This window comes from Mauremys mutica, chromosome 2, assembly GCF_020497125.1.
Source record: "Mauremys mutica isolate MM-2020 ecotype Southern chromosome 2, ASM2049712v1, whole genome shotgun sequence".
NCBI lineage: Eukaryota > Metazoa > Chordata > Testudines > Geoemydidae > Mauremys > Mauremys mutica.
Genome location: NC_059073.1, coordinates 49971406 through 49998403, shown reverse-complemented (window position 1 = coordinate 49998403; position 26998 = coordinate 49971406). Strand labels below are relative to the sequence as shown.

Genomic DNA, 26998 nt, shown 5'->3' with positions numbered 1-26998 from the left:
GTGGTATTGTAAGCAAACAGACCTTTCTCCCCATGTTCTGGAACTGCTGAATTTCTACAGTCTTTTTGTAAATAATTTGTCACTTTCTATTTTTTTTAATTTATAGAATACATCATGTTTCACTTTGACTCTTTCCCTTAGTTTTCCAAATAATTCCTTGTTTGTCATATTGATATAGATCTTTCTTTCCTTAACTCCTAGGGGCTTGTCTGCATGGCAAGTTATTGCATAGCAAGCCAGGGTGTGAATCTTCAGGGCACTGGCTCGCTGTGTAGTAACATCCCATATGGACACTGCTACACTGTGTCATAACATCCCATATGCTACACTGCTACCATATGGGCACTGAAATCCCAGTGTGTGGCTTGATGTACTGCACTGCCATGAAGTAGTATTTCAAGCTGCACTGCAGGACTTCCAGAATGCTGTAGAACAGTCCGGGGCAGCTCTAGCTTTTTTGCTGCCCCAAGCATGGCAGGCAGGCTGCCTTTGGTGGATTCAGCGTACCCACTGCTGAATTGCCGCTGAATCCGCAGGACCTCCCGCAGGCAGCCTGACAGCCGCCCTCACAGGGACCAGCTGGGTGCCCCCTGTGGCTTGCCGCCCCAGGAATGCACTTGGAGCGCTGGTGCCGCCACTGAGAACAGTGGTTTTCAAACTATGGCCACCGCTTAAATAATAATGGAGATATATCTATCTCCGAGAACTAGAAGGGACCCTGAAGGGTCATTGAGTCCAGCCCCCTGGCTTCATTAGAAGGACCAAGTACTGATTTTGCCCCAGATCCCTAAGTGTCCCCCTCAAGGATTGAACTCATAACCCTCAGTTTAGCAGGCCAATGCTCAAACCACTGAACTATCCTTCCTCCTGTCTTGCTTGTTCAGGGAAAGCCCCTGGTGGGCCAGGCCCATTTGTTTACCTGCCACATCCACAGGTTCCACCGATTGCAGCTCCCACTGGCCACAGTTCACTGCTTCAGGCCAATGGGGGCTGCAGGAAGCGGCACGGGCTGAGGGACATGCTGGCTGCCACTTCCCGCTGCCCCCATTGGCCTGGAGTGGCGAACTGCAGCCAGTGGGAGCCATGATCGGCCGAACCCGCGGACACGGCAGGTAAACAAACAGGCCCGGCCCGCCAGGAGCTTTCCCTGAACAAGCGGCAGACTGGCTTTGAGAACCACTGCTGTAAAAGAGTCCACACTGGACATTACTGTGTCAAGCTGGTGCAATGTGGAGTCTCACTTTGGCTTGCCACATAGTAATTTGCCACGTAAGCAGGCCTTAAGAGATATACATGTCCCCAGGCAGGTATCTAACAGTTAGTGTATGAATCGACTGCCTCAGAACATTTCATATGACATTCCATTCTGTCCTTACGCTCTTCAATTTGTTTTTGCAATTTATACCTTTCTATTCAGGGAGATAAAAATCGTACACCAATTTTTCACGTATTTGAGATGACAGGGTTTTTTATTCTTCCTTAAATGCTATGGAGAAGTTCTCCAAATTTGAAGAGTGGTTTTCACATGCAGATTTTTGGCTCCATGAACATGGGCGGCAGGTATCGTAGGCCAGGGGAGGCTAAGCCTCTTCTAACTCGGACCTTTGGCCTCACCCTCGCTCTGCCCCAAGGCCATGCCCTCGCTCCCCCTCTCTCCTGAAGCTGCCAGGGGCTCTGCTCCAGCCATCAGCCAGCGGTTGGGGTGGCCCAGTGCTCAGGTTGGCGGCTGCAGGCTCAGGGCAGCTGGGGCAAGTGGGCCAGGGCTTCTCTGGCTGTGGGGTTGCTCAGGGCTCCATTGGCCATGGGGCACGGGAGCTTGGGACTCTGGTGGGTGGAGGGTGGGGCCTTGGGCGGAAGAGGCAGGGCTTGGGACTAGCCTCCCCGAAGGGGGGGTTCACCCACGTCCATGCAAATTTTCTTGCACTAAAACCTGTTAAGACTCTGTCGCATATTTTCTGGTTGACTTCTGAATAATGCCAGGGCCCAATCCCTTGCCTTCTTACCAATCAGATGTTTTAGAAATCTTTTGAAGAAGTGAATAAATTTCACTCAAAGATTTTTCTACTTGTTTACTAACACATCTTTTGATTTCGCAGAATCATGACTGGATTAATAATCCGATTGTTTTTTAAATATCAGAACCGTAGGGAGATGTAGTGGTGGTCTTGTAGGTATGTAAATTATTATATTTCTGTTTTTGAATGTGAGAGACATAAATCAGCCATAAAAATGATGAACAATTTAAAGATCTGCAAAGGTCTAGATTAGTTTTAAACTTCCAGTTAAAATATACCAATTTTATACTACTTTCCACATTTTCTTACTGTCATTGTCATAAGAGAAGACAGTTATTGAGTAATGTTATGGTACTTTATGTGTAAATGACTATAGTGGAAGACTGTACTTCCAAAGTGCCTTCTTTTAAAAATTGTTTTGATGAATTTAATGCTTATTAAGCTGAACAAATCAAAGCACAAACTTGATGCAGGCAGGTTCTGTGTAAGTTTTCCCCCACGTCACAGCCTATTTGTTATACAGGATGTAAACAACAAATGTGGATTTTTTTCTTTAAGAAAAACCTGAATCAGACACAACTTCAAAAAATGACAACTTACATAATGGTAAGGAGACTGTATTCCTCTAAAGTTTCAGCACAACTGTCTCCTTTAAGGCTTTTACCCTGACAATATCCCCAGAGAAAGTAGTAATGCTAAACAATGTCCTGTAAATAAAACACTTGATAGAAGTGAGAGAATTGTATGAACTTGGTGTCCACAACTTTTGTCAAAAGAATTATGTCTCACAACATTAATGTCTGTTCTAGTCTATAAAATATAGTGGTGTGGCATTCCACTTTCACCTTTTCACATTTTATATTTGACTGGTTAGCAATTTAATTCCACTTCTTCTTGTTGATGGCCCCACTAATTTGAGGGAAAAGGTGTAGTTGTTAGTCAAAAGTTAAAATGCTGAAAGGTTAAGGCAGTAATGCACATTACTATATTTCATGGAAGAGAAAATTACTTACCTTTAAGTGTTGTTCAGTGAAGAAATGCAGCAGTCATTTCAAAATGGTTTTCCTGGTTACCTAGTGACCTGATGTCTCAGTGTCAGATGAAACAAAACACTGGGCAGATTTTCTAAAGGCTTTTGTCTTCCATGCTTAACCCAAATGACATTATTAAGTCTAGTCTGTGAAAGACAGACCTGCCAGGATGCACAGGATGGTGCAAGGGAAATAATGGAATTGAGCCAGTGGTAAAGGGGGAAAGGAATGTAATATTAGTATTCAACACCATGTAATTTATTTATTAATCCTTATAACATCTAAGTCTTAATTTTTCCAGGTACAGCGTGGATATAGAGAGGGCAGTGCAGTGGACGAATACATTTCCTTTCACGGGGAGATAGAGGTTCAGTGTGCTGGAGTGTGCTCCCCACACTCATCCTGAAGAGGTTAACGTGGGCTAGATGAGCCAGTTAATCTATCAGGCTGCAAACTGGGGGAGAGTTAGGCAGAGAGGAAAGCCCTATTTAAGGGACGATCTCTTATTTAGAAATAGGCAGGGCTTCTATATAATCAGGGAGTTGGCAGCAGAGAGGCTGCCACCACTCTCCTTGGGACAAGGGAGAGAAAGGGATTTGGACTTTAAGAGGAAGGGTTTGTCTAGCAGACCCAGGAGATAGGAGTTTAACTAGAAGGGTGGAGAATGCAAGCCTGGGACAAGCAAGGTAGGAAGTAGTCCAGTGGATTGGCAGGGAGGTTCGTGGTAGTACCAACCTTAGCTGCTGGAGACAAGGCCCCTGGGCTGCAACCCACTGAGAGGCCTGGCCTGGGTTTCCCTACCATCCGCTGAATGAGTGGCACTATCTGGACAGTGAACATCAAGATTGTCCAGAACCATTCATTCAGCCAGGGCAGTGGACTTAAGGACTGTCTTTGACAGTGTGGAAGACTCTGATAGTGCCCAGAAGGGGAGGACTATTGTGACTTGGCCAGAGGGCTAAGCCATGAAGACAAGGTACATCAGCTTCTGAGGAGCAAGAGGAGGGGCTGCAGAATGTGAGAGTGAGACGATGGGCTAAGGAACCGTGAGAAGAGGGCATCAAGTCGGCAGAGCAAACCGGTGGTGAGTAGAGGTCCGCATGGCATTCAGACATTCCGACCTCTCCCTGCATTCTCTTGCAGCTCACTTGTCCCTACTCTTATGTGGGTGCTAAGTCTGCTGGGAGGGGGGAGGAATGGCAGCAGCAGTGGCCTGGGATCATCCTGGAGTCAGAAAATGCTGTCAGACAACAGATTATACTCTTTCCCCACCAAGGGATCTCTGATCTTTTGGAGGCAATCTTGTGAGCCCAGAACATTGTTTGTTTGGAAGATGGTCTTGTGTTTCCATTTCCTTCCCCTCTATCCCCTCAATAAAATCCTTTCACCAGCCATCTGGCACACTGGGGCAAAGAGTCAGATTCTGCCTCATTGTGGTACAACAGGATTTAAATACTCTTTACTGGCTCCAGGTGCTTCAGGTCCTTTGTAATGTAAAGTGCCTTTGTTCATGTCTGAATAATGGTGACATCATAGTAGAATTTTTGGATGCATTCTCAACCCATCACTAATTTTGCATACTCAGCAGCTGGCTTCCTGTTGATCAACCGCACATCATCTGTTTATCTTCTCATTGGTTGTCCCCTACCATGATGACTTGCCAGCATTCCTCCCATGATAACTTTCTCAAGGTTATTTCTATCTCTATGTCTGATGTGACCAAAGTACCTAAGTTTGTGCCTGTTGATTTCCGACAACAGAGTCCACTTCTCTCCAGTAATATTTCTAACATCTTCTTTTCAGTCCAGGAGATATGTAAGAGTCTTCTCCAGCACCACATCTCAAAAACTTCAATTTTCCTCTTGTCAGCAGCATTAGTTTCCCAAGATTCACATCCATAAGTCACTATGACAAAAATTAACCTTGTCACCAGTTGAAATTTCATACATTTCAAGATACCACAGTTTGTCCACACTTTCTTAAGGGAGGACAGGGCTGAACGACATTCCCTAGTCATCTTCCAATTTCTTTGAAGCAGCTTCCTTTGTTGGATATTTATGATCCCAGATAATTAAATTTGTCTACTGCCTCTAAAGCTTGATCATTGATTGTGATGTCCAGTTCCATCCTGTTGCATTTTGTTTTTGCCACATTCAGGGATAGCCCATATTCCTCACTAACTGTTTCATTGAATGGATGGTTGCAGCAAAGATCATCATATCAGCTGAGATCAGTTAAAAGGTGTCCACAAATGAAATCCCAGCTCCTTCCACTTATAAAAACCTTCCAGGTCTTATCTCATAATAAATTCTGAGTACGTGTTGAAAAAACTTGGAGACAGAATCCACCCTTGTCTCATACCATGCCTACTGGAAAACTACTCACTGTTGCTCGCTGTTGTTTGCACTGTGATCTGTTGTTGACAGTAGAGACTGGTGATGAGTTCAGTGAGATGCTTTGGAATTCTCATGTCTGCCAGTATCCTCCAAAGATGGCCATGTTGGATTGTATCAAATGCTTTGCAGTAGACAATGAAAACATAATCAGTGGGTGATTATACTCCCAGCATTTTTCAATGATATTCACACTTTGATCACATGTGCCTCTTCCCTCTCTGAAACCAGCTTGTTGTGGTGGTAGTTTTGCTTCTGTCATTCACTTCTGTCATTCATGAGCTTGAATTATGTACCGCAGCAATTTACTTGCATGCAAGATCAGGGAAATGATACAATAGTTACTGCACTGTTATTTCCACTTTCTTTGTCCAGCCAATTTCTAGTCATCCACACATTGCTGCACATTTTCCACACTATATCAATAATGAGGTCACCAAACACTTAGCATTCTGCTGGTACATTATCTACTTCTGGGACATGGACTTGAGGCTATAAATTGGTGAGTGTGACATCATTCATCCCCTTGCATCTTTCCTACTCCACATCTCTGGATTATATTTTCTAACAAAGAAAATGGACTGAGAACCCAATATTTGGGATGAACCAGAGACTTACAAATTGGCAGTTTTAACATCACTGCTGTTGTCCTGATCTACAGCTCTGAAATAAATTATAATGTATATGATTCATTTTAACCCTTTAATAACTCACTTCCGTTTTTTATGTTAATAAACCTTTAGTGTTTAGTTACTAAAGGATTGGCTACCAGCATGATTTTTGGGTAAGATCTGAAGTATATTTTCACCTCAAACCCATTCTGGAGAGAAATCATGTCATTTTTATTGATTCTGATCCTTCAGAAATTAGTATTCTAGTGCTATTACCCCCTCAGTGTGCAGTGGGTTGTTCTGAAATCCCTGATGTCACATGAGAATGGGGATTACAGAAATCCTTCGTTATGGTATAAAGTATAAATCCTAGAGATTGTGTAAATCTAGTACATGAAACTCCATGATGTGTGATTAAAGGGTACGTGGTTCTGTGTTAGGATCTTATTGGATTTGGGGTGGGCATACAAAAAGCTATGTAATGTTAGTGGTAGATTTAATCCTTTTAGGTGCAGAGAGTATAGGCACATATAATGGAAAAATCAGCTGTTCTGTGCAGAGAATAGGAGAGGAATAGGTGAGAGTTCTGAGAAGCTAACTTTCTGAGCTACATCAGTGCAGCCTGCCATGTGTCAGCTGGCAGGACTGACCCACAAACAGACTTTATTACCACAATCTGGAGAAGGCACATGGCTCTTTATTTTATCCTCTGGTTAGTAGTGACCCTTTCCTTTTGCAGCCTATGCAGTGCCAAACCACCAGTCTGAGAGCAGAACTGGAGCATATCATTTTATTTGTCTCACTCCAGTGGTTGTTTATTCAAATTGGAATCTAAGAGGCTAGTATTGACTTTCAAAGTAGGCTCTGTTAGTGCCAGCTGTAATCCTTGCTGGTCCACAATCCTTCAGTCTGTATACTGTAAGTACCAGTTTAGCTTGTGGCCTGCAGTGACATACTGTGGAAGTGGATGTGCATATTTTACGTGTGCCTTATAATTGTACAACTCTTTGGTGTTATCATTTGGGACGGGACTTATCATTTTGGAATGACAAAAAAATGTGTATCTGGCAGCCAGGAACTGTACAAACAATTCCTGTATGCAGTGTTGCTATAGCCATATTGGTCCCAGGATACAAGAGAGACAAGGTGGGTGAGGTAATTGTCATGGGATCTCACCCACCGCTGCCACCATGTCATGGGATCTCACCCCCACTTTGAGCTTTTGGGTTCAAAGATGGGGACCCGCATGTATTCTTCCCCCACCCTAACCCTTAGGGTAGGTCTCCTTTGCGCTGCCACCAGTCAGGTTAAAGTGTCTGACACACTGCCTGTCCCCCAAGCTTCCCCTGGGGAACCCAGATTCAAACCCCTTGAATCTCTACACACAGGGAAGCAGCCCACTTCCCCCCTCCCTCTCCTGCTCTCTCTCTGCCTGGAGACAATCCTTGTCTCCACAGAGTGGCGCCTAGCTTCCTTCCCCTGAATCCACAGGTAAGGAACTTAACCAAGTCCTGAACTTAAAAGAGTTTATTAAAAGAATAAAAGAAAGAAGAGGAAAAAAAAATACACAATCTCTATGAATCCAAGATAGACATTCATAGGGTCTAATCTTATTAATCCCTGGAGAAATTTCTCCCTTTTCCTCAGTACAAACAATACAGGCAAAATTACGAATAATCAATGCAAACACACAGAATTGCAGACACAGGATTCTTATATGCAATTACCCAGTTCTTCTAATACTCACTAGCTTGAATAGAAGAAATTAGTTCAGAAAGATGAGCAGACTTGGTTAAGCGTCTGGTCTGGTGTAGGTCCAGACGGCTAAGAACTCAGAACAAAGAACACAGAGACCCAAGTTCCCGCTCTCTGGGATTTTCAAATTCTCTTCCCTGATTGGTCCTTTGGTCAGGTGTTTCACCAGGTCTGTGTTAACCCTTTACAGGTAGACCTTAACCCTTAACTAACTACTTATGACAGTAATATCTTTTATTGGACCAATTTCTGTTGGTGAGTGAGACAAGCTTTTGAGTTTACACAGAGCTGAAGAAGAGTGGGGTTCCAAGCTGCAAAACTTAGATCCAGATATGTTCATGCTCAACTTTCAGAGGTGTTAATATCTGGGGGATTTAGTTCAGGTCTCTCTCTAATTTGTATTCTTTACTTGTTTAAATCTCTGACAGAGAGTCCTGTTTCCAGCCCTACATTGGTTAGTGGTCATTTCAATTTAACCAGTAAACCTTATCTGTGTTAATATGTTTGACAACCTGTTCACTTCTTTTAAAAACTGGGGGAAATGGTCAGAGCAGCAGCACTATTATGATTATTTTTTACATGCAATAGATATCGGGAAATCTGCAGAACTATTGTTTTTTTTTTAAAATAGTAAAGATTGAAAAGAAAACTGAGAGAACACAGGACTACAGCAGTGGTGAGATTACAGGGAGAGTCTGGGAACTACATACAGAAAGCAAAGAAACCACATACCAAAATAACACTGCATGGATAGAGGTTGAAGCAGTGGCAGACATCACATGCAAGATCACAAAGGGTCTGTAGACAGTCATATTTTGATACTTGTCACATTGAATAGCAGTACAATAGTTGGCCCCAGGGAGTGAGAGGTCAGAGGTTCAAAACAACAGTAGTAACAATACCAATGAAACCACCAGGACTGGTGAGAGAAAATATTCTCATGCCACAGCAGAAGGTAAAGGAGGCAGTAAAACAGAGCCCAGCTCACTAGAGAGAGAAGAGCCAGAATTTGACTGCTGCTAGCATAACGTATCGCAAAAGTGGTAAAGATATGAAACACATGTTGATTATTATATATGAGATGTGAAACCTGAGTCTTTCACAGCTTGATTGAGATTATTCCCAGACATGTCTCTAACTTCTGTGATTCCACGAATCTGAGCCCCATCCAGGCATTAAATAAAAGTCTGAGAAATGTAGGTGAAACCAATCTATCCATGTACAAACTGAAAAGAAACTTCCTGCTAAGCAGAACTCAACCTTTTACATGCTAGAAGGACTAGTAGAGTGGCAGTAAAATAAACAAAAACTCAGTCATCCTGGTGCTGGTGCAGAATTGGAGTAGACTCTGGGAAGGCCTGGGGCTGGTTTTGTTCAGCGCCTTTATTAATGGTCTGGATGATGGGATTAATTGCACCCTCAGCAAGTTTGCAGATGACTCTAAACTGGGGGGAGAGGTAGATATGCTGGAAGGTAGGGTTAGGGTCCAGAGTGACCTAGACAAATTGGAGGATTGGGCCAAAAGAAATCTGATGAGGTTCAACAAGGTCAAGTGAAGAGTCCTGCACTAAAGAAGGAAGAACTGCTACAAGCTACAAGCTGGGGACTGCTACAAGCTGGGGACAGACTGGCTAAGCAGCAGTTCTACAGAAAAGGACCTGGGGATTACAGTGGACAAGAAGCTGGATATGAGTCAGCAGTGTGCCCTTGATGCCAAGAAGGCCAATGACATATTGGGCTGTATTAGTAGAAGCATTGCCAGCAGATTGAGGGAAGTGATTATTCCCCTCTATTTGCACTGGTGAGGCCACACCTGGAGTATTGCATCCAGTTTTGGTCCCCCCACTACAGAAAGGATGTGGACAAATTGGAGAGAGTCCAGCAGAGGGCAATGAAAATGATTAGCGGGCTGGGGCACATGACTTACGAGGAGAGGCAGAGCGAACTCGGGTTATTTAGTCTGCAGAAGAGAAGAGTGAGGGGAGATTCATAGCAGCCTTCAATTACCTGAAGTAGGGTTCCAAAGAGGATGGAGCTCAGCTGTTCTCAGTGGTGGCAGATGACAGAACAAGAAGCAATGGTCTCAAGTTGCAGTGGGGGAGGTCTAGGTTGGATATTAGGAAACACTATTTCACTAGGAGGTGCTGAAGCACTGGAATGGGTTACCTAGCGAGGTGGTGGAATGTCCATCCTTAGAGGTTTTTCAGGCCTGGCTTGACAAAGCCTCTGGCTGGGATGATTTAGTTGGTGTTGGTCCTGCTTTGAGCAGAGGGTTGGACTAGATGACCCCCTGAGGTCTCTTCCAACCCTAATATTCTATGATTCTATGATTCTAAGGCCATCCAACCCCAGAGAAGTTTAGTTAGTGAGCAGTGATTATACCGGTTGGCCCACCAAAAAAGGTAGAAGAAGGTAGCCCCCTAATCTGATTGTTAGATGATTATGTAAATAATAATAAAAATTAGCCATGGGGAAAGACCTCTTTGCTTTCTAGTTTTAGAGACACTCCCTTCCCCTCCACCCCCAAAAAGAGACACGTCTTATCTGTAATAACTGTCATCAAGCCTTTAAAGTGTTTTCCTTTCACTGCAGCTGTCAGAGCTGCTGCTAATTGACAAGCAAGTCTAAATATAGAATGATTGACATTCTTGAAGGTAAACATGAAGACTTATTATGCAGAAGAAGATGCTGTCTAGAGATGATGACATAACATCTGACACCCTTAGGTGGTGTGTGCTATCCATTAATGACCTACCACAAATATTACTAAAAACAAGGAATCATCTCAACAGGAACATGAATGTAACTGTTGCATTATATAAAAGCTTTGACTTTCTTCGCAGGGAGCTGACTGGCATGACTTTGTTTTATTGCCAAACTTAGTATGAGCAAACAGATGGAATAAATGAATTGGGGAGGAGGGGAAGGGAGGAGAATTTGTGAGAGAATGAGAGGGTGGAAAGCAGGTTTTAATATATTTAATAAAGCTGTCAGTATGTATAATTTTTGAAGTACTCAGTTTATCTGTGGTAAGCAACTCTTGCCACCTGTTGTATATCTCCCTTAAGCCTTTAACTTTGATCACTTTATATTATTTGAAGACTAAAGAAAATTACCTGCTTAAATACATGCGAAGTATCAATTAACAAAAAAACAAAAAAAACCCACCAAACCCTCTGAAGACAACACATGAGCAAATGCACATTGAGATTGGGGCTTGATCAGTTGTTACCACCTTGAAAGTATTCTTTTTCTTTGCTTTTTGGGAACACAGTTGTGAGGCATTGTCAATGTCCTGCACTTGATTTTAGTGTGAAGGACTCATGCCAGCACAACCATGTTTGTAAAGTTAGTTTTGATCCTTAATCATGTTTCTTGTTTATACAAACTAAAACAAAAGTATATCTCACCTCTGCAGCAAATGCTATGTGACCATGGGCAAGTGATAAGTGATTTAATCTCTCTGTGCCTCTGTTCCTCATTTATAAAATGGGGATACTACTACTATGTCTCTCTCGCCTTCAGATCAGGAACTGTCTCTTCGTATATATTATATATATATAATATACACGCGCACAGACACAGACAGTGCCTAGCACAATCGGATGCCCATCACAGTTTGTGCTTCTAGGCACTTTTGTAATACAAATGATATTGTACTGAGATCAGCATTTTGGATCTTGAGATGGATTCCTCACTCCCTGTGATGGCGGCAGCTGGATGCACTGTGGTGGCAGCATATTAAGAGTATGTCTACACAGCAAAAGCAGTCAACTCGAGCTAGCTTGAATCCTGCCAGTGCAGGTAACAATAGCAGTGAAGATCGTGCAGCACAGGCTAGTGAGCCACGTACATCCCCAAGGTCTGTGCTGGGCTTGTATTACCTATGCTGAAACCTGTGCTGCCCTGTCTTCACTGCTATTGTTACCCATGCTAGCTGGATTTAAGCTAGCTCAGGCAGGCTAACCTCTGTGTAGAAATACCCTTAGCCCTTGTCTACACTCCAGGGAAAAGTCAATCTAAGCTACACAATTTGAGTTACGTGAATAGTGTAACTCAAGTTGACGTAGCTTAGATCTACTTACTGTGGGGCCCACACTATGTGACCATCGACTTCCCTTACTCTTCTCGATCCGGTGGAGTACAGGAGTCGACGGGAGAGCAATCTGCGGTCGATTTAGTGGGTCTTCACTAGATCCGCTAAATTAACTGCCAATGCATCGATCACCACACATAGATTCCCTGGTAAGTGTAGACAAACCCTTAGTCTCTGGTGGGAGGGACTGCCTAGTACAGCTGCATGCTGACAGCAGGAGCAGCAGTGATGAGACATAGCACTCCCCAGGTAGAAGAAGCTTTGCTGTGACATGGCATCAATGAGGATGGCCTGGGAGAAGCAAAGATGGGGGAGAATTATTATTTATTACTTATATTATGATGCTGCCTCAGGGCCCCAGTCTGAGATTGTGACCCAGATATGTTAGGCACTATACACACAGGGAATAAGAGATGGTCCTTGTCCTGAAGACCTTACAATTTAAACAACAAAACAGGCAATGGATTGGAGGAAGGGATATAACACATCAGCAGAGTGAACAAAGGAATGGTCAGCAAACAGCATGTTAGTAGCGTGAATTTACTTTTTTATTTGTGTTTTGTTTTTTAAAATGTTTTGGGTGAATTTTTGAATTATGAACTAAAAGAGACAAAGGGAGGTAGCGGAGTCACTGAAAAGACGAGGTGTCACAAGCTATCTGACCTTTTATGGGCTTAACCACCCACACCTGAGCTAGATTAGCTACTCAACCTCCTGAAGATGGTCTTGATTAGCTGGGTGATTTCTGTAAAGGGGCAGAGAAAACAGTTTGAGGGGGGAGCCATAAGGAGCAAGTTAGGCTTCTGTGGAAGGCTATGAAGGAAGGTCTGGAAGGATTCCAGGAAAGGAGCCAAAGTCAGGATTCTTTTCCAGAGCCAGAGACTAAAAGTTAGCCCAGAAGGGTTTAGACTGCGAGGAAGCTCCAGGGAAAGAGCCTGGGAGTCAGAGCCAGAGACCCTGAAAAGTGACCTAGGAGGGGGCTGGGAACTGAGCCTGAAGGGTGGGCTGAAGAAAAGCCCACATGCGGCAGAAGAACCTTTTATTTTGGGATTTTGGTTGGCCTTTTGTATGAATAGTGAATTTTCCTACCTTGCTTATTCACTCCATCTTCCAAATTGTTATTAAATACGTTTGACAATATTGACAATATTGATCCCTGGATCACCTCAATACTCTTTTCCCATCCTGAGAGTCCCTATTATTAAGAAATCAGTGGTGCTTCTCATGAAGCAAAGAACTTCTCAGTGTAAGAATATCAGAATCTAGCCCTTATTTACTTACATTGTTTTCTTATTTCATAGCTCTAATCTGAACCATGACAGGAGTTTACAGTACTACTCAACCTGTCGTTATCCAGTTTCCTCAATAGCCTTGTACTGAGTTTTATTACGAGCTTTTAAAATGTGTGAATGACCACCAATTCTGCAAGTTTTGCTTTATCCATTATAATGTTAACTCTTAAGTTACCCATCCATTAGGGACAGGGCTAAGGCCCCAACTTGTTTCATGTAGGCCAGACACTAAACAGTTGTCATATGATGACTGTTTTAGGTCACTCACTACCAGTATAGGCGGTATTTGGACCACTCAGTTAAAAGTGCAAGGTGGCTGATTACTAGGCCCTCTGAGTCATCCACTCTCTTGCACTATAGTATTGCCATATTTTCAAGAACAGTGTGCTTTGTTAACATGAATAATTGCCTGATTGCTAGCCAGGACAGGATCTATGTATGGATAAGCATATTCCTTAGATATGGAAAACTGAACAATAGCTGAAGGCTGATTATGGGCTACTCTTGGCTTTTCCTACTATAACAATATCTGAAATAAATGCAGAATTCCTCACAAAACACATCAAGTTACAGTAAGCTTAATTTAAGAATTAGGCCCTAGCTGAGCAACTACTGTACTGATCAAAAGAATAGTTTGGTTAAATTGCCATTTTATATTACCCACGTGTCTCCAAATATTTAATGCAATCTCCCCAATATTATTTTGTTAGGTTACTTATAATGGCATTGTCAGCTTGCTAGTAATCATATTATTGTTTAAATTCAGTCTGTTACATACAGTCAAATCTGTTGCCGAACCAAAGCCAAGGTAAGCTTGTTTTTTATTACTGAGACAGTCTGTGTCCCAGCTGTGTGTAGTCCAAAACTACAATTATGCATGTCTTTCCTTTTCTGTATCCTGTTATTAACTCATTCAGTGCTTAATGGCTGAACTGGCATACAGTAGTCCAGCTGCATAAATTATGGAAATGTACAGTAGACTACATTTTTTAAAAGATCATAGAATATTAGGGTTGGAAGGGACCTCAGGAGATCATCTAGTCCAACCCCCTGCTCAAAGCAGAACCAATCCCCAAATTGGGCCCTGAAGGGCTGAACTCACAAGCCTGGGTTTAGCAGGCCAATGCTCAAACCACTGAGCTATCCCTTCCCCCTGATGCACCTGAGCTGTTCATGCAAGCTGTGCATGACATGTATCAGTACCTACAATACTGGCAGGTGATGCTTTGGTGCACAAAACTGATTTGCATCTAAATGAGAGAGCAAAGGCAAGTGAAAAAGGCTGGAACTATGCCAACTATTTAGGCATGCTAGAGCACTTTCACCATACTGGGCCAGATTTTCATCCCTGATTAAGGCTGCTTGAATTTAGCTGTGTACAGCAGCTAACTAAAGACACAGCTTCTTAAAGATGTAACTGTATTTCCCCTGACAGAAGAGTCCTTGGGTAGCACAAGAACCATCATAGCATAGGGGATCCTCTGGTTCCACACCAGCGAGCAAAATTTACAGCAGGTCTTAGTCTTCTCTAAATTATGCCAAGGCCAAAATGGACTTTGCTGGTCCTGGGGTGGGGAGCAGAAAGGTTGCTTAAAATCATGTTTCCTCCTGCTTTTCTCAGCTGCACCAAATCCAAGCTTGATATTAGATCAAAAGTAGTGCTGTATTCTCAGTAGTGTGACAGGGTGCCATCCCACGGCATGCTCCCTCATGGCACAGTGTGGTTCTGCAAGCAATCTTCCCTTGGTTCCCTCCGGGTTCTCCCAGTAACTTTATTCACAGCACAAGTGCTTAAAATAACATTCTCCTTCCTGGGACCAAATTTATTAATTTTTTTCAAAATACAGTCTCCTTTGGCCCTCCAGGACCAAACTATTCCCTCTTGGGACTTTCAATTCACCCCTCAAAGCTTTGGGTTCCCAATTTCTCTGAGCCAGAAGCTCTGCCAGTCCCACTGCAGCTCCTGACCTCTCTGAAGAGTCTATCCCACTGGTTTGCTCCTGCTTTGGTCCCTTGACTCACAACTTCTTCACCCCTTTGCTAAGGGATTCCACAGCCCCCCTTCACGGTGCTGTGCTGTGCTGTGATTCAGGCGGGCTTTCCCACATCTACTCCAATTGCGATCTCAATGTAAAAAAGTACGTGAAAGTTCATAAGATGTCACAATAACCTATAATAGCAAATATTGATGGAAAAGGTACTCAAGGCGGACAGAGTTAGTTAGTCCAAACAGAAGGTCTACTGCTCAAGGACTGTGTTAAGATCATGCTTGGGTAAACAGGAAAAGTGTGGGACAAGAAATCAGTGAATCAAAATTGGTGTGTCAAAAACTAGGCCTAATTGGTGGACAAAATAGAGTATGGACTGTTGCGCCCACCACTCCCTTTTGGAGTCCTTTTTCAAAAAAGAGACTTTGGGGAAAAAATTGGCTACTGGAGCAGGCTTCACCATCAGGGCTGCCACCCCCAGAGCCTTTGTCATCCTGATTCTGAGAGATATCCTGACTAGAGCAGGCAGAGAGAAGAACCCAGATGACATGGTCACTACAACTGAATCAATGTGAATCCCAAACACCACCTTGGATGAAATGAGATCAGACTTTTAACAACAGCTTCAGCCCGTCTCACCTAACGTTTCTCTCATTTCCCCAAAAGGACAGTTATTACCATCTTTGATACCTAAGAGATGTCAGACAAGGGTGGTTTTCCTTCTAAAAACTCTCTTCAGCTAAAGGGGAAAGGAACACGTGATGCTGTTAAAATCAAAGCCCTATTTAATACTTTGCATGTCAAATGCTGTAACTGTTTTCCTTTTCTTTATCTTTCATAAAAGGTTAAAAGGATTTTCATGGTGTGGTTGCCATGGTTTTAAGCAGGCTCAGATCTCTGTATACCGAACCCCGGACCTTGTTTAACACTGTTTAATATTGGACAGTGACTGGGTTATGTTAGCACTTTTGACCCATTTATTCCATATAAATTAGTACAACACCCCTTCAAGTGGACAGGTCACCCTCTCACATATAAACAATACATTTTCACCTTTTAAGAACTATAAATTATTGAAAAGACGTCTTTGTAATTCTTTGCTTTCTCTTTCCTACAGATCAGCTTATTACAATGGTCATGCTTTTTGCAGCTGCTGTAGAGAAGCTGAGGTTGCAAAACAAATTCTGTTAAAACCCTATTGACTTTCCCTACTCTAGGCTTTGTGAAAAATTTACCTTTCAGGCGGCAATTTTCCATGCTTGGTATCTACTCAAGGAAGAATTAGTTTGGAATGCTTGAACAAAATCCCTTAAGCCACTTTAAAGTGACAAGAAAGAAAAAAATATAATAGTCCCACTTCAAAACAATTCTGACCACCTTTTTTCTATACAGATAATTTTACATATTACTAAAAATGGCTAAACTTTATAACATAATAAATTTTAAAAACTCCATGGATAATATTAGAAGCAATTGAAATAATATTTCTGAACATGCTCCATGGCATCTGATATGATTTTCAACTGAACAAATCCCTTGGCTCCCACTTGTGACATCACAATGCTATTTTTAACTCTCCCGATGCCTAGCAGGCACTGTGGGTACCCCTGGGACAACATGCATTAGGGGTAGGTGTGTCAAACTCATTCTGTGCAGAGGATAGAATTATATTTTTAGTGTTGGTTCAGAGGTTGGAGTTACAAAGTTTGAGTATCATACTGTCCCTTATCCACTGATAGTGGGCTCCTTATGTGTACAATTACCCAATCTCCATTAATTGCTGCATATTTCAAAGTAGGGTTGTGGGAAGCTGTGGCTGCAGGGACATGCTGGCTGCCGCTTCCCACAGCTCCTGTTGGCCGGTAACAGAGAACTGCAGCCACTGGGAGCTGCATGGCGTGGTGCTGTGGATGGTCAATGTCTGCAAAATGTCTTGTGGCCCACAATCAGATTACCCTGATGGGCCGCTGGTTGCTCACCACTGCTTTAGGGGGGCCTAACCAAGGGACTGCAACTGTAATGGCTAGCAGATCCCTCTAACACCGCTTCCCAGCATACCTGGAGTCAGGGGCAGGAACAGAATGGACTAGAAACTTCGGTTGAGGCCAGTAGAGAGGCTTCTGCATAGGTTGACAGGGACAAGCAGTTTTATGGGCCAATGATGAGCCAGGGCTGCTCACCCCATCAGTGGGAGGGGACAGCCTGACTCACAAACAAAGGAACTAGGTTTAGATTCAGGATTTTTTGAGTGTTGGAGATGAGAGAGAAGCAGAACAGCTCAAGAATTCTCTGATTAACTCCCCCTCCCGCAAAGGGAGTCTTTGAACTGCCATGGGACTGAGCACAAGGATCAGGCAGTTCCAACCCTGCAGAGACCAGTGTCGAGAGTATCAGAAGTCTGACCTGGCGCTGGCTACCAAGAGCATGCCTGGACTCCAGACCAGGGAGCTAAGAGAAGTATCTGTTCCACGAAGAGGCAAAGACACTGTAAGAAGACTCTTTTCTTTAAGCTGGCCACCATTCACAACAGTGCAGAACTCGTCTCTGGACTCATCCTCAACATACCATCTGCCTGGGAAGGTGCCAGAGAGGGAGCTGGGGTTGGGATAAACTGTGAGTGTTGGGAGGCGGCAGATTTGCTGAGTGGTTAATGTTCAATACTTATTAGTTAACCCTAACCCTTTCTTTCCCCAGAGTCTATTTTCTTGCTTTCGATAAAGTCCCCCTTTGGTATATTGTTATTTTTGGGTGCATCATTTCTTTGTTTCTTGTGAACTGGGTTTTATGTTCCTTGCCAGCAGGGGTAGCATTATTCATTTTCCCAAGGGACAGCACCACTTGTGTCCCAGGGACAATGGGTGGAGGCACCAGGCATCACAAAAAAGAATGTAGGACCCATCCCATGTGCGACAGGGGAGAAGCCACTCCAAGGAGCAAGCACCAGGGAGGAGGTGAGTGGCACCTCAGGGGAGGGGCTAAGTAAATACGAGCGCAAGGTTGGATTTATGGTTGACTTTATAATCTGTTTTGGCTGAGCAAATAGTTTAGAGCTACAGGTATGAGAAGGTATAGATAATATTTGCAATAAGTTAAAAGGGATTTGGAGAATTCTCTTCCATATTTTAAATTAACTAATGCTTTGGTCTGAGCATCACTGAAAATAAACCTTTCACTTGCTTCTATTCACCTTTAGGTCACAATACAAAAACTGTCTTTTTAAAAAGAGAAAAAGTATAACCAGCAGTTGGGAGCAACAGAGTAAACTAGAGTACAGATAGGAGGGGAAGTGTTTGTTAATGAGCGAGGGGATATTAATTAGTGAGCATAAAACCACCCTATTTTAATTTCTGTTTCCTAGATTTAAGGTTAGTAATGAAATATTGAACAAGTCCATAAATTGGTTCAATATCTGGAAGCATGAAATGTAATACCTTTGAGATTAAATATGCCCCTTCCTCTGTAAAGTGTACTTTCTCCCAGTAGAGATTTAACTGTTCACTTTTGAGGCCTGATCCAAAACTCTTAAAATTCAGTGGAAAAACGGAGTCATTTCCATATGCTTTGAATCAAGCCCTTGATTCCTTTTTCTGCAGTGCACTCTTTTCCCCCACCAAAAGGCTGATCTTCCTTTTGAACATAATTAAATATACACAATAGTGTTCCACTTTACATAGTGTACATTATTTTACTTCCTCAGTCTGAATATTTATAACTAAAGATTACTTTTATTTGGTTCATTTATTTTAAGAGGAACTATCTGTAGGGGAGAAGTTTGGCGCACACCAAGATGGGAAGAAATGCTCAGTTTCACAGTACTGAGTATCAGTGTGTAAAATTTCTTTAACTGAGAGCATTACAAAAGCTAAACCCAGCAGAGCCAATAATGAATGGGATTACTACTAAGTCAGTACTGTAGTAATGATACATGATTTATACTTATGTGATGGAACTACTTTTAATACCCTGTGACTTTGAGATACTTTCATTACTGCACTAAATAAATAAGCTGTAATTCTTATGCTGCCTCCTGAATTTATACAGTAAGTTAATTAATGTTATGTTTGTAAAATGAATAATTACTGCACATATGTTTCTGACAAGATCTCAAAATGTTATATGGTGACATAATATTCTTATGGTCCAAGGCCATAAATTTACAGTGTAGTGCATCTCAGTTAAATAGTAGTTGCAATGGAATTGGTTATGCCTAATGTAAAGAAAAGTGTGATGAACTGGAAAACAGTATTGTGTTCACTATAGTTAAATCAGTGCAAGCTAAGGCACAGTGGACCTCTGTAGCAGAAGTAATGTCTGATATTCAAACATATCTGCAAACAAAACAATAAATGATTTTGACTAGATAGCAAATTATATAGATCGAATCTCCCAAATGCGTTACATCCTGATGTATATTAATAAATTATTTTGCAGCCCCATTCTGAGATCTGTCAAAGAACATAACACAGTGTATGAGATGATGAAGCTCATTCCTGACATCAGGGCTCAGCTTTCTGATGAAGAACTGAGGGAACTCAGCATGTGTACCATCAAGGAATACTGGGCAAAAGGAAGCACAGGTAGCAATGGATCTGTCATAATGATTTTCTTATCTGGTTATAAAAAACAAATAGATTGCTTTTCCAGGTGCTGAAACAGATATATTCTGTATCTTTGCATATATCACAGTCTGTTAGGGATGAGACACATTCTTGTCATTCAAAAAGACTGTGAAGGTGCTGTCAAGGGTAGATTAATTATGCTTTGAGAGGAAAATAAATTTCCATATTAAAAAAATTCTGGGAAAAGGTAGGGTTTGCTTTTTTTCATTGGTGGAGTGAATTTTAGGCACGTTTAAAAGTTCTAGTCATACTAGAAACTTACAAGGGTGTTTGTTGTATCCTTCTGCAAGAAATCTGGTTCTAGCAGGACCTGCAGATTCTGAACAGTGCTCAGTAACTACAAATCAGAAATACTAGCCAAGATTTTAAACAGAGACTAGTGATATTAGGTGCCTCAATTTTTGGATGCCCAACCTGACCCTTTTCTAATCCTGCTCTATATTAGGGAACTGTTTTTACTCCTATGACTATATCATAGTGAGAAATGTCATTCCTACTAATGATTCTCTCTAATCCTTGAAAAGCAGAAATTCAGAAAGACATATTGTAATTTATATGATGGGAGATACTAATATAAAAGCCCTGCAGATTAGACTTTTAAAAGTTCATGAAGTTTTTCTTTTCAAAAACTTCTAATAGCTTCTTCCAAATTAGACCAACCTTGTGTTATAGCCATGTCATCAAGGCATGCTGTTTTGTATTGTACATCATCAGAATACCATCACTTTGATGTATAGCATTAAGTGCCATTGCTTTTGTGATGGATAACACCAAGCGCCATTGCTCTGGTGATGGATAATACAAAGTGCCGTTGCTCTTATGATGTATTCTAGTGAGGGGACAGTCTTGCTGTAAAATACATTATGAAAGCAAATCACTCTGAGTTATCTATCGTCAGAGCAATGGTGCTTAATGTTATATAGCCTTATTGTGGCATTGGTCTGATAATACATAAAATAAAGTATAATCTCTTGGTTTGTACTCATTCCACAAAACAAGAGTGGGAGGAGAAAGCTTAATTAAAAAAAAATGAGAGGTCCCTTTTGGGAGTGAGTAGAGGTATGAAAATTAGAATTAGTTGGCTAATAAATACTTTGTTTAGCGGTCCTAAAATAAAGTAGTGAGATATATATATAGCATGCTATCTTTAGCTAGGTTAACTCTTTTGGCACATGCGCTCCTCAGACTACACACTGTATTCCCCCCCTCCCCCCAAAAAAGAGGGACAACAATTAAAACTCATATCCTCCTGTAATACTGTCTGGTATATCAGAGGTTAGCAATAGGATTGTATCAGTAGCGGTCTAAGAGTAGGCCTCAGTTTGATCCATTTATTCTTAATTGTTGCATTCCAATCATCATTCCAATCATCCTTTAAATGTTTGAAACAATGCATCTAAAGTGAATATGGAAATCAAAGTATGGCACTCAGAACCAAGCAGTTTACATTACAGCATTGCTGAGTAATTAACAGGCAGATTGAACTAGAATGTGAGCAGGCAGGAACTACATTTGCATAATGATGTAGAGATAATGAATAGGACAAATTTAAAGTCAAAGCTAGTGACTCAAATGATAGTCACGAAAATTGGCATCTTGATTCACTATACACATTTGAAAGAATCGAGGACTTCACTGTGAATTACTGTTCATATCTTGGTCACTGGGACATTCATGTTACTTTAGATTGGGTGCCCTATTGATTTTGCAACAGTTAATTCAAAATCACAATGTGGTGTAAAATGGTGGCTAAAATTGCTGATCACTAAGCTGTGTATGAGATAAAAGCTAATCTTAATGACTCAGCCTGTCACATACTGCCTTAAAGACAAAGCTGCTTTGCATCAATTGTGCAATCTTTTCCACCAGTTCTTTGAACATGGCTAAGCAACATTTTCAATCTAATCGGGTGCTATGACCCAAAAATAAACACTAAAATGATTTTATACTAAGTAAAACAGACTCGATACAATTAATACATGCCAGACATGTTTTTAATCTCAGAAGAGAATCTTTCAGAGAACGGTGCAGGAAAACCATTCTTTTTTCTTACACAATCTAACAAATTCTATAACAAGGGATTCTACACTAATTTGCTTTCCCGGTATCTTTTTGGAAGTACTAAAGGTGCAACATTTTTTGATTTCTATCAGAGAACTTTGACATATATCAAGGGACCTGTACTGCATACATTAAATCAATGACACATTTCCCATTGACATCAGTGGGTGCTGGATAAAGCCCAAAAGACCCGTTAACTTTCTAAGAGTGCACAACTATTGTGTTTTAATTGACTATTTTATTACACTTTTTTGTACTATCTCATCTGCTGTTCTGCATTAATCATACATATAAAAAATATCGCAGTTGTGAGGTTATATGCCACTTAGATGGGCAAAAGAAAATAATGACCCCCTAAAAGATTACCTTTTATTTTAACATTTGGTATTTCTATGCATTTAAAGGAATATAGACATTTTTCAAATTTGAGTGTGTGCTTTGCACATACAAAAAGAGAGATCTCTCGATGGCTCTTTCACCGAAGGGTTTGCAATTGTTACTTTGTGATTAGGGTTTGCCTTGGTTTCAATGGGACTACTTGTAGAGTTAGGCCCTGATCCTGGATAGACTCATGCATATACATGACTTTAAGCAGGTGAGTAGTCCCAATGAGTTCAACATAAAGGTGGCAGAATCTCGCCTTATATTTGCAGATACAAAATTAAGAGGTGTTAGAGGCACTAATCAAGAGAAGAAGTAATAGAAAAGGCCTTTGAGAATTTAGAAATGTATAACAAAATGAGGTTTGGCACTAGAAATATAGCATATTATCACCTCTGGTCAAAAATACTCCAAAACAAAGATATTCATACGGGACGGAGACACTGGAAAAACAGTAATGCCAAAAGAGACTTGTGAGGTGGTAGTGGTCAATTAATTGAACATGAGCTTGCAGCAGGATATAGTAATACAATTTTGGACTGTTAATTCATTCACTTCATGTCTCAGGACAAGGTGTTGCCTTTCAGGCATTACCTAAAATACTGCATAGAAATATGGGCATCTTAATGTCACAGAGAGGCTTATAAATTAAAGGGAATTTGGAGAAAAACAACAGAAATGATTAAGAGGTTGTGGGATTGACTTATGAGGAAAGATTAAATGAACTGAATCATCTAAAAATATTTTAAGAATGTCAACACCAAAGAGGGTGAAAAATTATGATGCATGGGGGTTGAATTAGTGTGATGGATGGAACTGAACAAAGGGTATTTAGGACTGATTGAAATACACATTTCTTGACAACGAGTGCTGGTGGGACTAATCTGCATTACAGCTACAACTATGATGACGTATCCAAAGAGGCACGGTCAGCTTAATTGGTTACAAGTAACAGTGTGGTTTATGTTCACACAGCAGCTTTTCTGCCATCAGTCATGTTTTCTCTCTGAACTTAGCAAATTGGTTAACTGTGTTTTAGTGAGTGCCTTCTGGGACATGCTGCTCAGCTATTCCATAGAGTATTGACAGTGGCTAAGGACCATGGGAATTTTTAAAGAGCACTGTGCTCCAACACAGACCCAGGATCTGAACCACGTGCCCCAAAGCTGCAGACCTAACTGAAAGCAACTTATAGAAGTGTTCCTGTTTTTAACACTCAGATGCCCAACTTCCAATGGGGTTCAAACCCCAAATAAATCTGTTTTACCCTGTATAAAGTTTATACAGGGTAAACTCATAAATTGTTCACCCTCTATAACACTGATAGAGAGGTATGCACAGCTGTTTGCTCCCCCCCCCAAGTATTAATACATACTCTGGGTTAATTAATAAGTAAAAAGTGATTTTATTAAATACAGAAAGTAAGATTTAAGTGGTTCCAAGTAGTAGCAGACAGAACAAAGTGAATTACCAAGTAAAGTAAAATAGAACACGCAAGTCTATGTCTAAGAAAACTGAATACAGATAAAACCTCACCAGTTCCAGTAAGCTTCCTTTTACAGACTAGTCTCCTTCTAGTCTGGATCCAGCAATCGCTCACACTCCTTGTGGTTACTGTCCTTTGTTCCAGTCTTTTTCAGGTATCCTTGGGGGTGGAGAGGCTATCTCTTTAGCCCTCTGTTCCATTTAAGATTTTGGGAATTCTTGTTGGAAAAACTAAAAGTCCTCTGTCTCATGGGTCATAGTGCCCATTTTCAGCCAGACAGGTATTTCTGTTTCTTTGTGTTACTGCATCCTTCAACTTCTGGAATTTGGTGCTTGACATGGCAAAAAACATGGAGTAACAGCTCTCTGAGGTTAGATACAGAGGCAAATTTTTGTTCATTTACATTGCCAAACAGAACTATGAGGAGGACAGACTACGGGGCAAGAAAAGCTTTTTCCCCTGATGGGACAACTTTGTGGTTCTCTGAACTGGCAGCAAGTGGCAGGGTCATCTGTGGATGACTTAGCTCCCTCTTTACTTTCTTGCCCCACAAAACTACTCAGATGAGAGCTGCTCCACCTGTGGATAAGAGTAAGCAAAGTTCATGATGAAAGAAAATTAAACTAAAGAATTACAGCTTGTACAAGAAGAGACAGGTGGGAAAGGAACACTACTGTCTCAACAGGGACACTAGTGGTGTTTCTCTACCAACTGTGATTAATGGGGACCTAACCTACTCTTTTCTGCATTGGCTGATAAAGCCATACACAGACTATGGTGCTGGCAAACAATGCTTCATCTGCTTCAGTGGTCCCATAATGATTGTTGTGTGTGCTTTTGGGGGTACAGAAGTAGAAATGGAGAAGCCTAGAAGTGAAATGGCACAACCTAAATGCCTGTGAAACCCTAAAGTCATTGCAGCTTTTTGTGTACTCCATAACATCTATGAGCATCTTCATTTAGTCCTTCAAACTGGCACACAGGCATTTCAAATAAGTATTTAGATATCCAGCTGCTGATAGAAATCCTCAAATGTGAGAACTGGGTGCCTACCTTAGCTTTATGCTTTGACTCAACTGGAGTCCTTTAACTTACCTTGGACTAAATTGAGATTGTTTAGTTGTTTAAAGTATCATTTGTACCTGGAGTTACGGAAGTCTGATAGGTGCATTTCCTAAATTTAAAAATTATAATAAATTACATTTAAAATACTTTTTACACAAAAATATTAAATCAAGTGTTAAATATTCTAAATATTTGATCCCCAAAGTTTTTGCTCTTAGATTGCATTAAGGGAGACTGCTTGTCAGTGCAATGAAACACTTAGTTTATAACCTCAATAAAAACAAGCATTTAAACATAATCAGGATTAAAATTATATATCTGTGCAATGACTCTCAGCATTATGATGCAGAGCTGCTACCTGACTTAAATAAGAATGTCAGTCCTTAAATAAGAAGTAGCTCTATTGCTTGATTAGAATGTCCTACTGTCTAGGATGCTGTGAATATCTGTCAAAAACAGATGGACCAGTTATTCTTAGATAGCTGTAAAATAGCAGTGGCACAATACTCTATTGTGTAGGTTTCTTGACTTTTTCTCATAGACCCCTCTATGCACTTCATTTCTTGTTGTTTGATTTTTTTTTATTTGGTTTGTTTTTTAAATGAGAGAATATTAGTTCTTTTGCAAACCACACACGGGTTATGGATATTCATACTGCAGATATTTTTCTAAGTTTGAATTATTTTTCTTTGTATGTTTTTGTAAGTGATGGCTAGGAACTTTATTATTATTGCAAACAACACAAAGATCATGTTAAAATGAAGGGAGCCCAGTACATGTGTTAAACAATCTATAATAGACTGAGAAATGAAAGTCTTGTTTTGTTTTTAATTTCAGTTGTTGGAAATCAAGGTTTCTATGCCATATTGAAAGGCTCTGCTAGACCTCAAGCAAGGTGTTACAAAAGAATGCTTGGAGAAGACTTTGATTCATCATGTGTAGCAATGTCAACTACTAGTCAAGCTACTATGTTTGGTTTTTCAGGCCGAACAATGGTAAGCTATGATAGAGATACTCTATTGAAGTAATTAACAGTATAGAGAAACCTAGTTAGGATGTTTATATTGATACAAGAAGGAATTTTGTCAGTTCTACAGGTACATAAAATAGCTCCTCCCCTTTGTTATCCTTTGATGCACTCTGCTCAACTTACCTTAAGCTCTTTTCTTTGGGGCTGGGAGTGGTCTTTTTAATTGTCTATAAAGTGCCATGCATTTTATATAAGTGAATATTGTGTAACACTATAATTATATATGTAGATATACACATACAAAGAGAGAGTTCAGCACAGCCTTACTTACATAGACATCACATATATAAATTCTCATTTACCTGAATTTATCTGAATCAGGTTCATGTCCCTTATCTGTTTCAAATAACAGGGTGCTTTCAGACAAGTAAGCTTCAGATCTGTAAAGACTGCTGGTCAGCTTTCCCAAAGCAGATAAATCCAGCAGAAAACAGTAGGACAGGGGCTCTTTGACTACTGTACTCTACTGAGCCTGTTGAACCCAGGGAAGCTGGCTGGATAATGTTTATTCGCAGAAAATCTTAGTCTCTTATAAGTTTCAGTGCATCAAGACTCTCTAAAGAAAGGTGTGTTCCTTGAACCTCATGAACGCCTAAGGGTTTCAGCACAGCAAATTTTCCCTGTGTGTAAAAAAGCCCCAAACACAACAAAAACCTCTTGCCCTACAAAAATAAAACAAAACACACACACCTCCATTTAAACCCATAGACTTACTGTTTGTTTCTTAGCTGGCTGGCCTTGAGGAAGCCAGACAGTACTCTGTTGGCTCCTGAAGCATAGATTTCAAAGTCGGTGGAGCAGTAAACCCCTGGTTGTCCAAATGTTGAGTACCCAAAGGGATAGGCTGTCCCCTTAGCTCATTGGATAAACAAGATTGCACTGTACATAGGATGGTACACATACATGCGCTAGCAAATACACCCTTATAAACAGTTCTGGAATTAATTCAGAAGTTACTGAGAGTACCAATATTATCCAATATTTTGAAAGATATTTTTCTATTGAAGATAGGTCACTAATTCCCAATCGCTGACTGATTATTTCTGTTTAATAAATATTCATTTCTTTGCCATCAGCAAAGCACACAAAACTCATTTATTTTACTTTGTTGGTTATAATGTCATGGTGAATAGACAAATCTCCCAGAATAAAGCGATTAGGGTTCAGTGGTAGAT

The 26998-nt window shown here is 41.0% G+C and overlaps 1 protein-coding gene across 1 annotated transcript in view; it reads left to right on the top strand.

Moving 5' to 3' along the window:
• CNBD1 (cyclic nucleotide binding domain containing 1) overlaps positions 1-26998 on the top strand; it is a 291253-nt gene that overhangs the window by 139403 nt on the left and 124852 nt on the right. Inside the window, exons 5-6 of the mRNA XM_045006943.1 lie at positions 19613-19758; positions 25631-25788. Of these exons, the coding sequence (XP_044862878.1) occupies positions 19613-19758; positions 25631-25788 (304 nt within the window). The remainder of the gene's footprint in view (positions 1-19612; positions 19759-25630; positions 25789-26998) is intronic.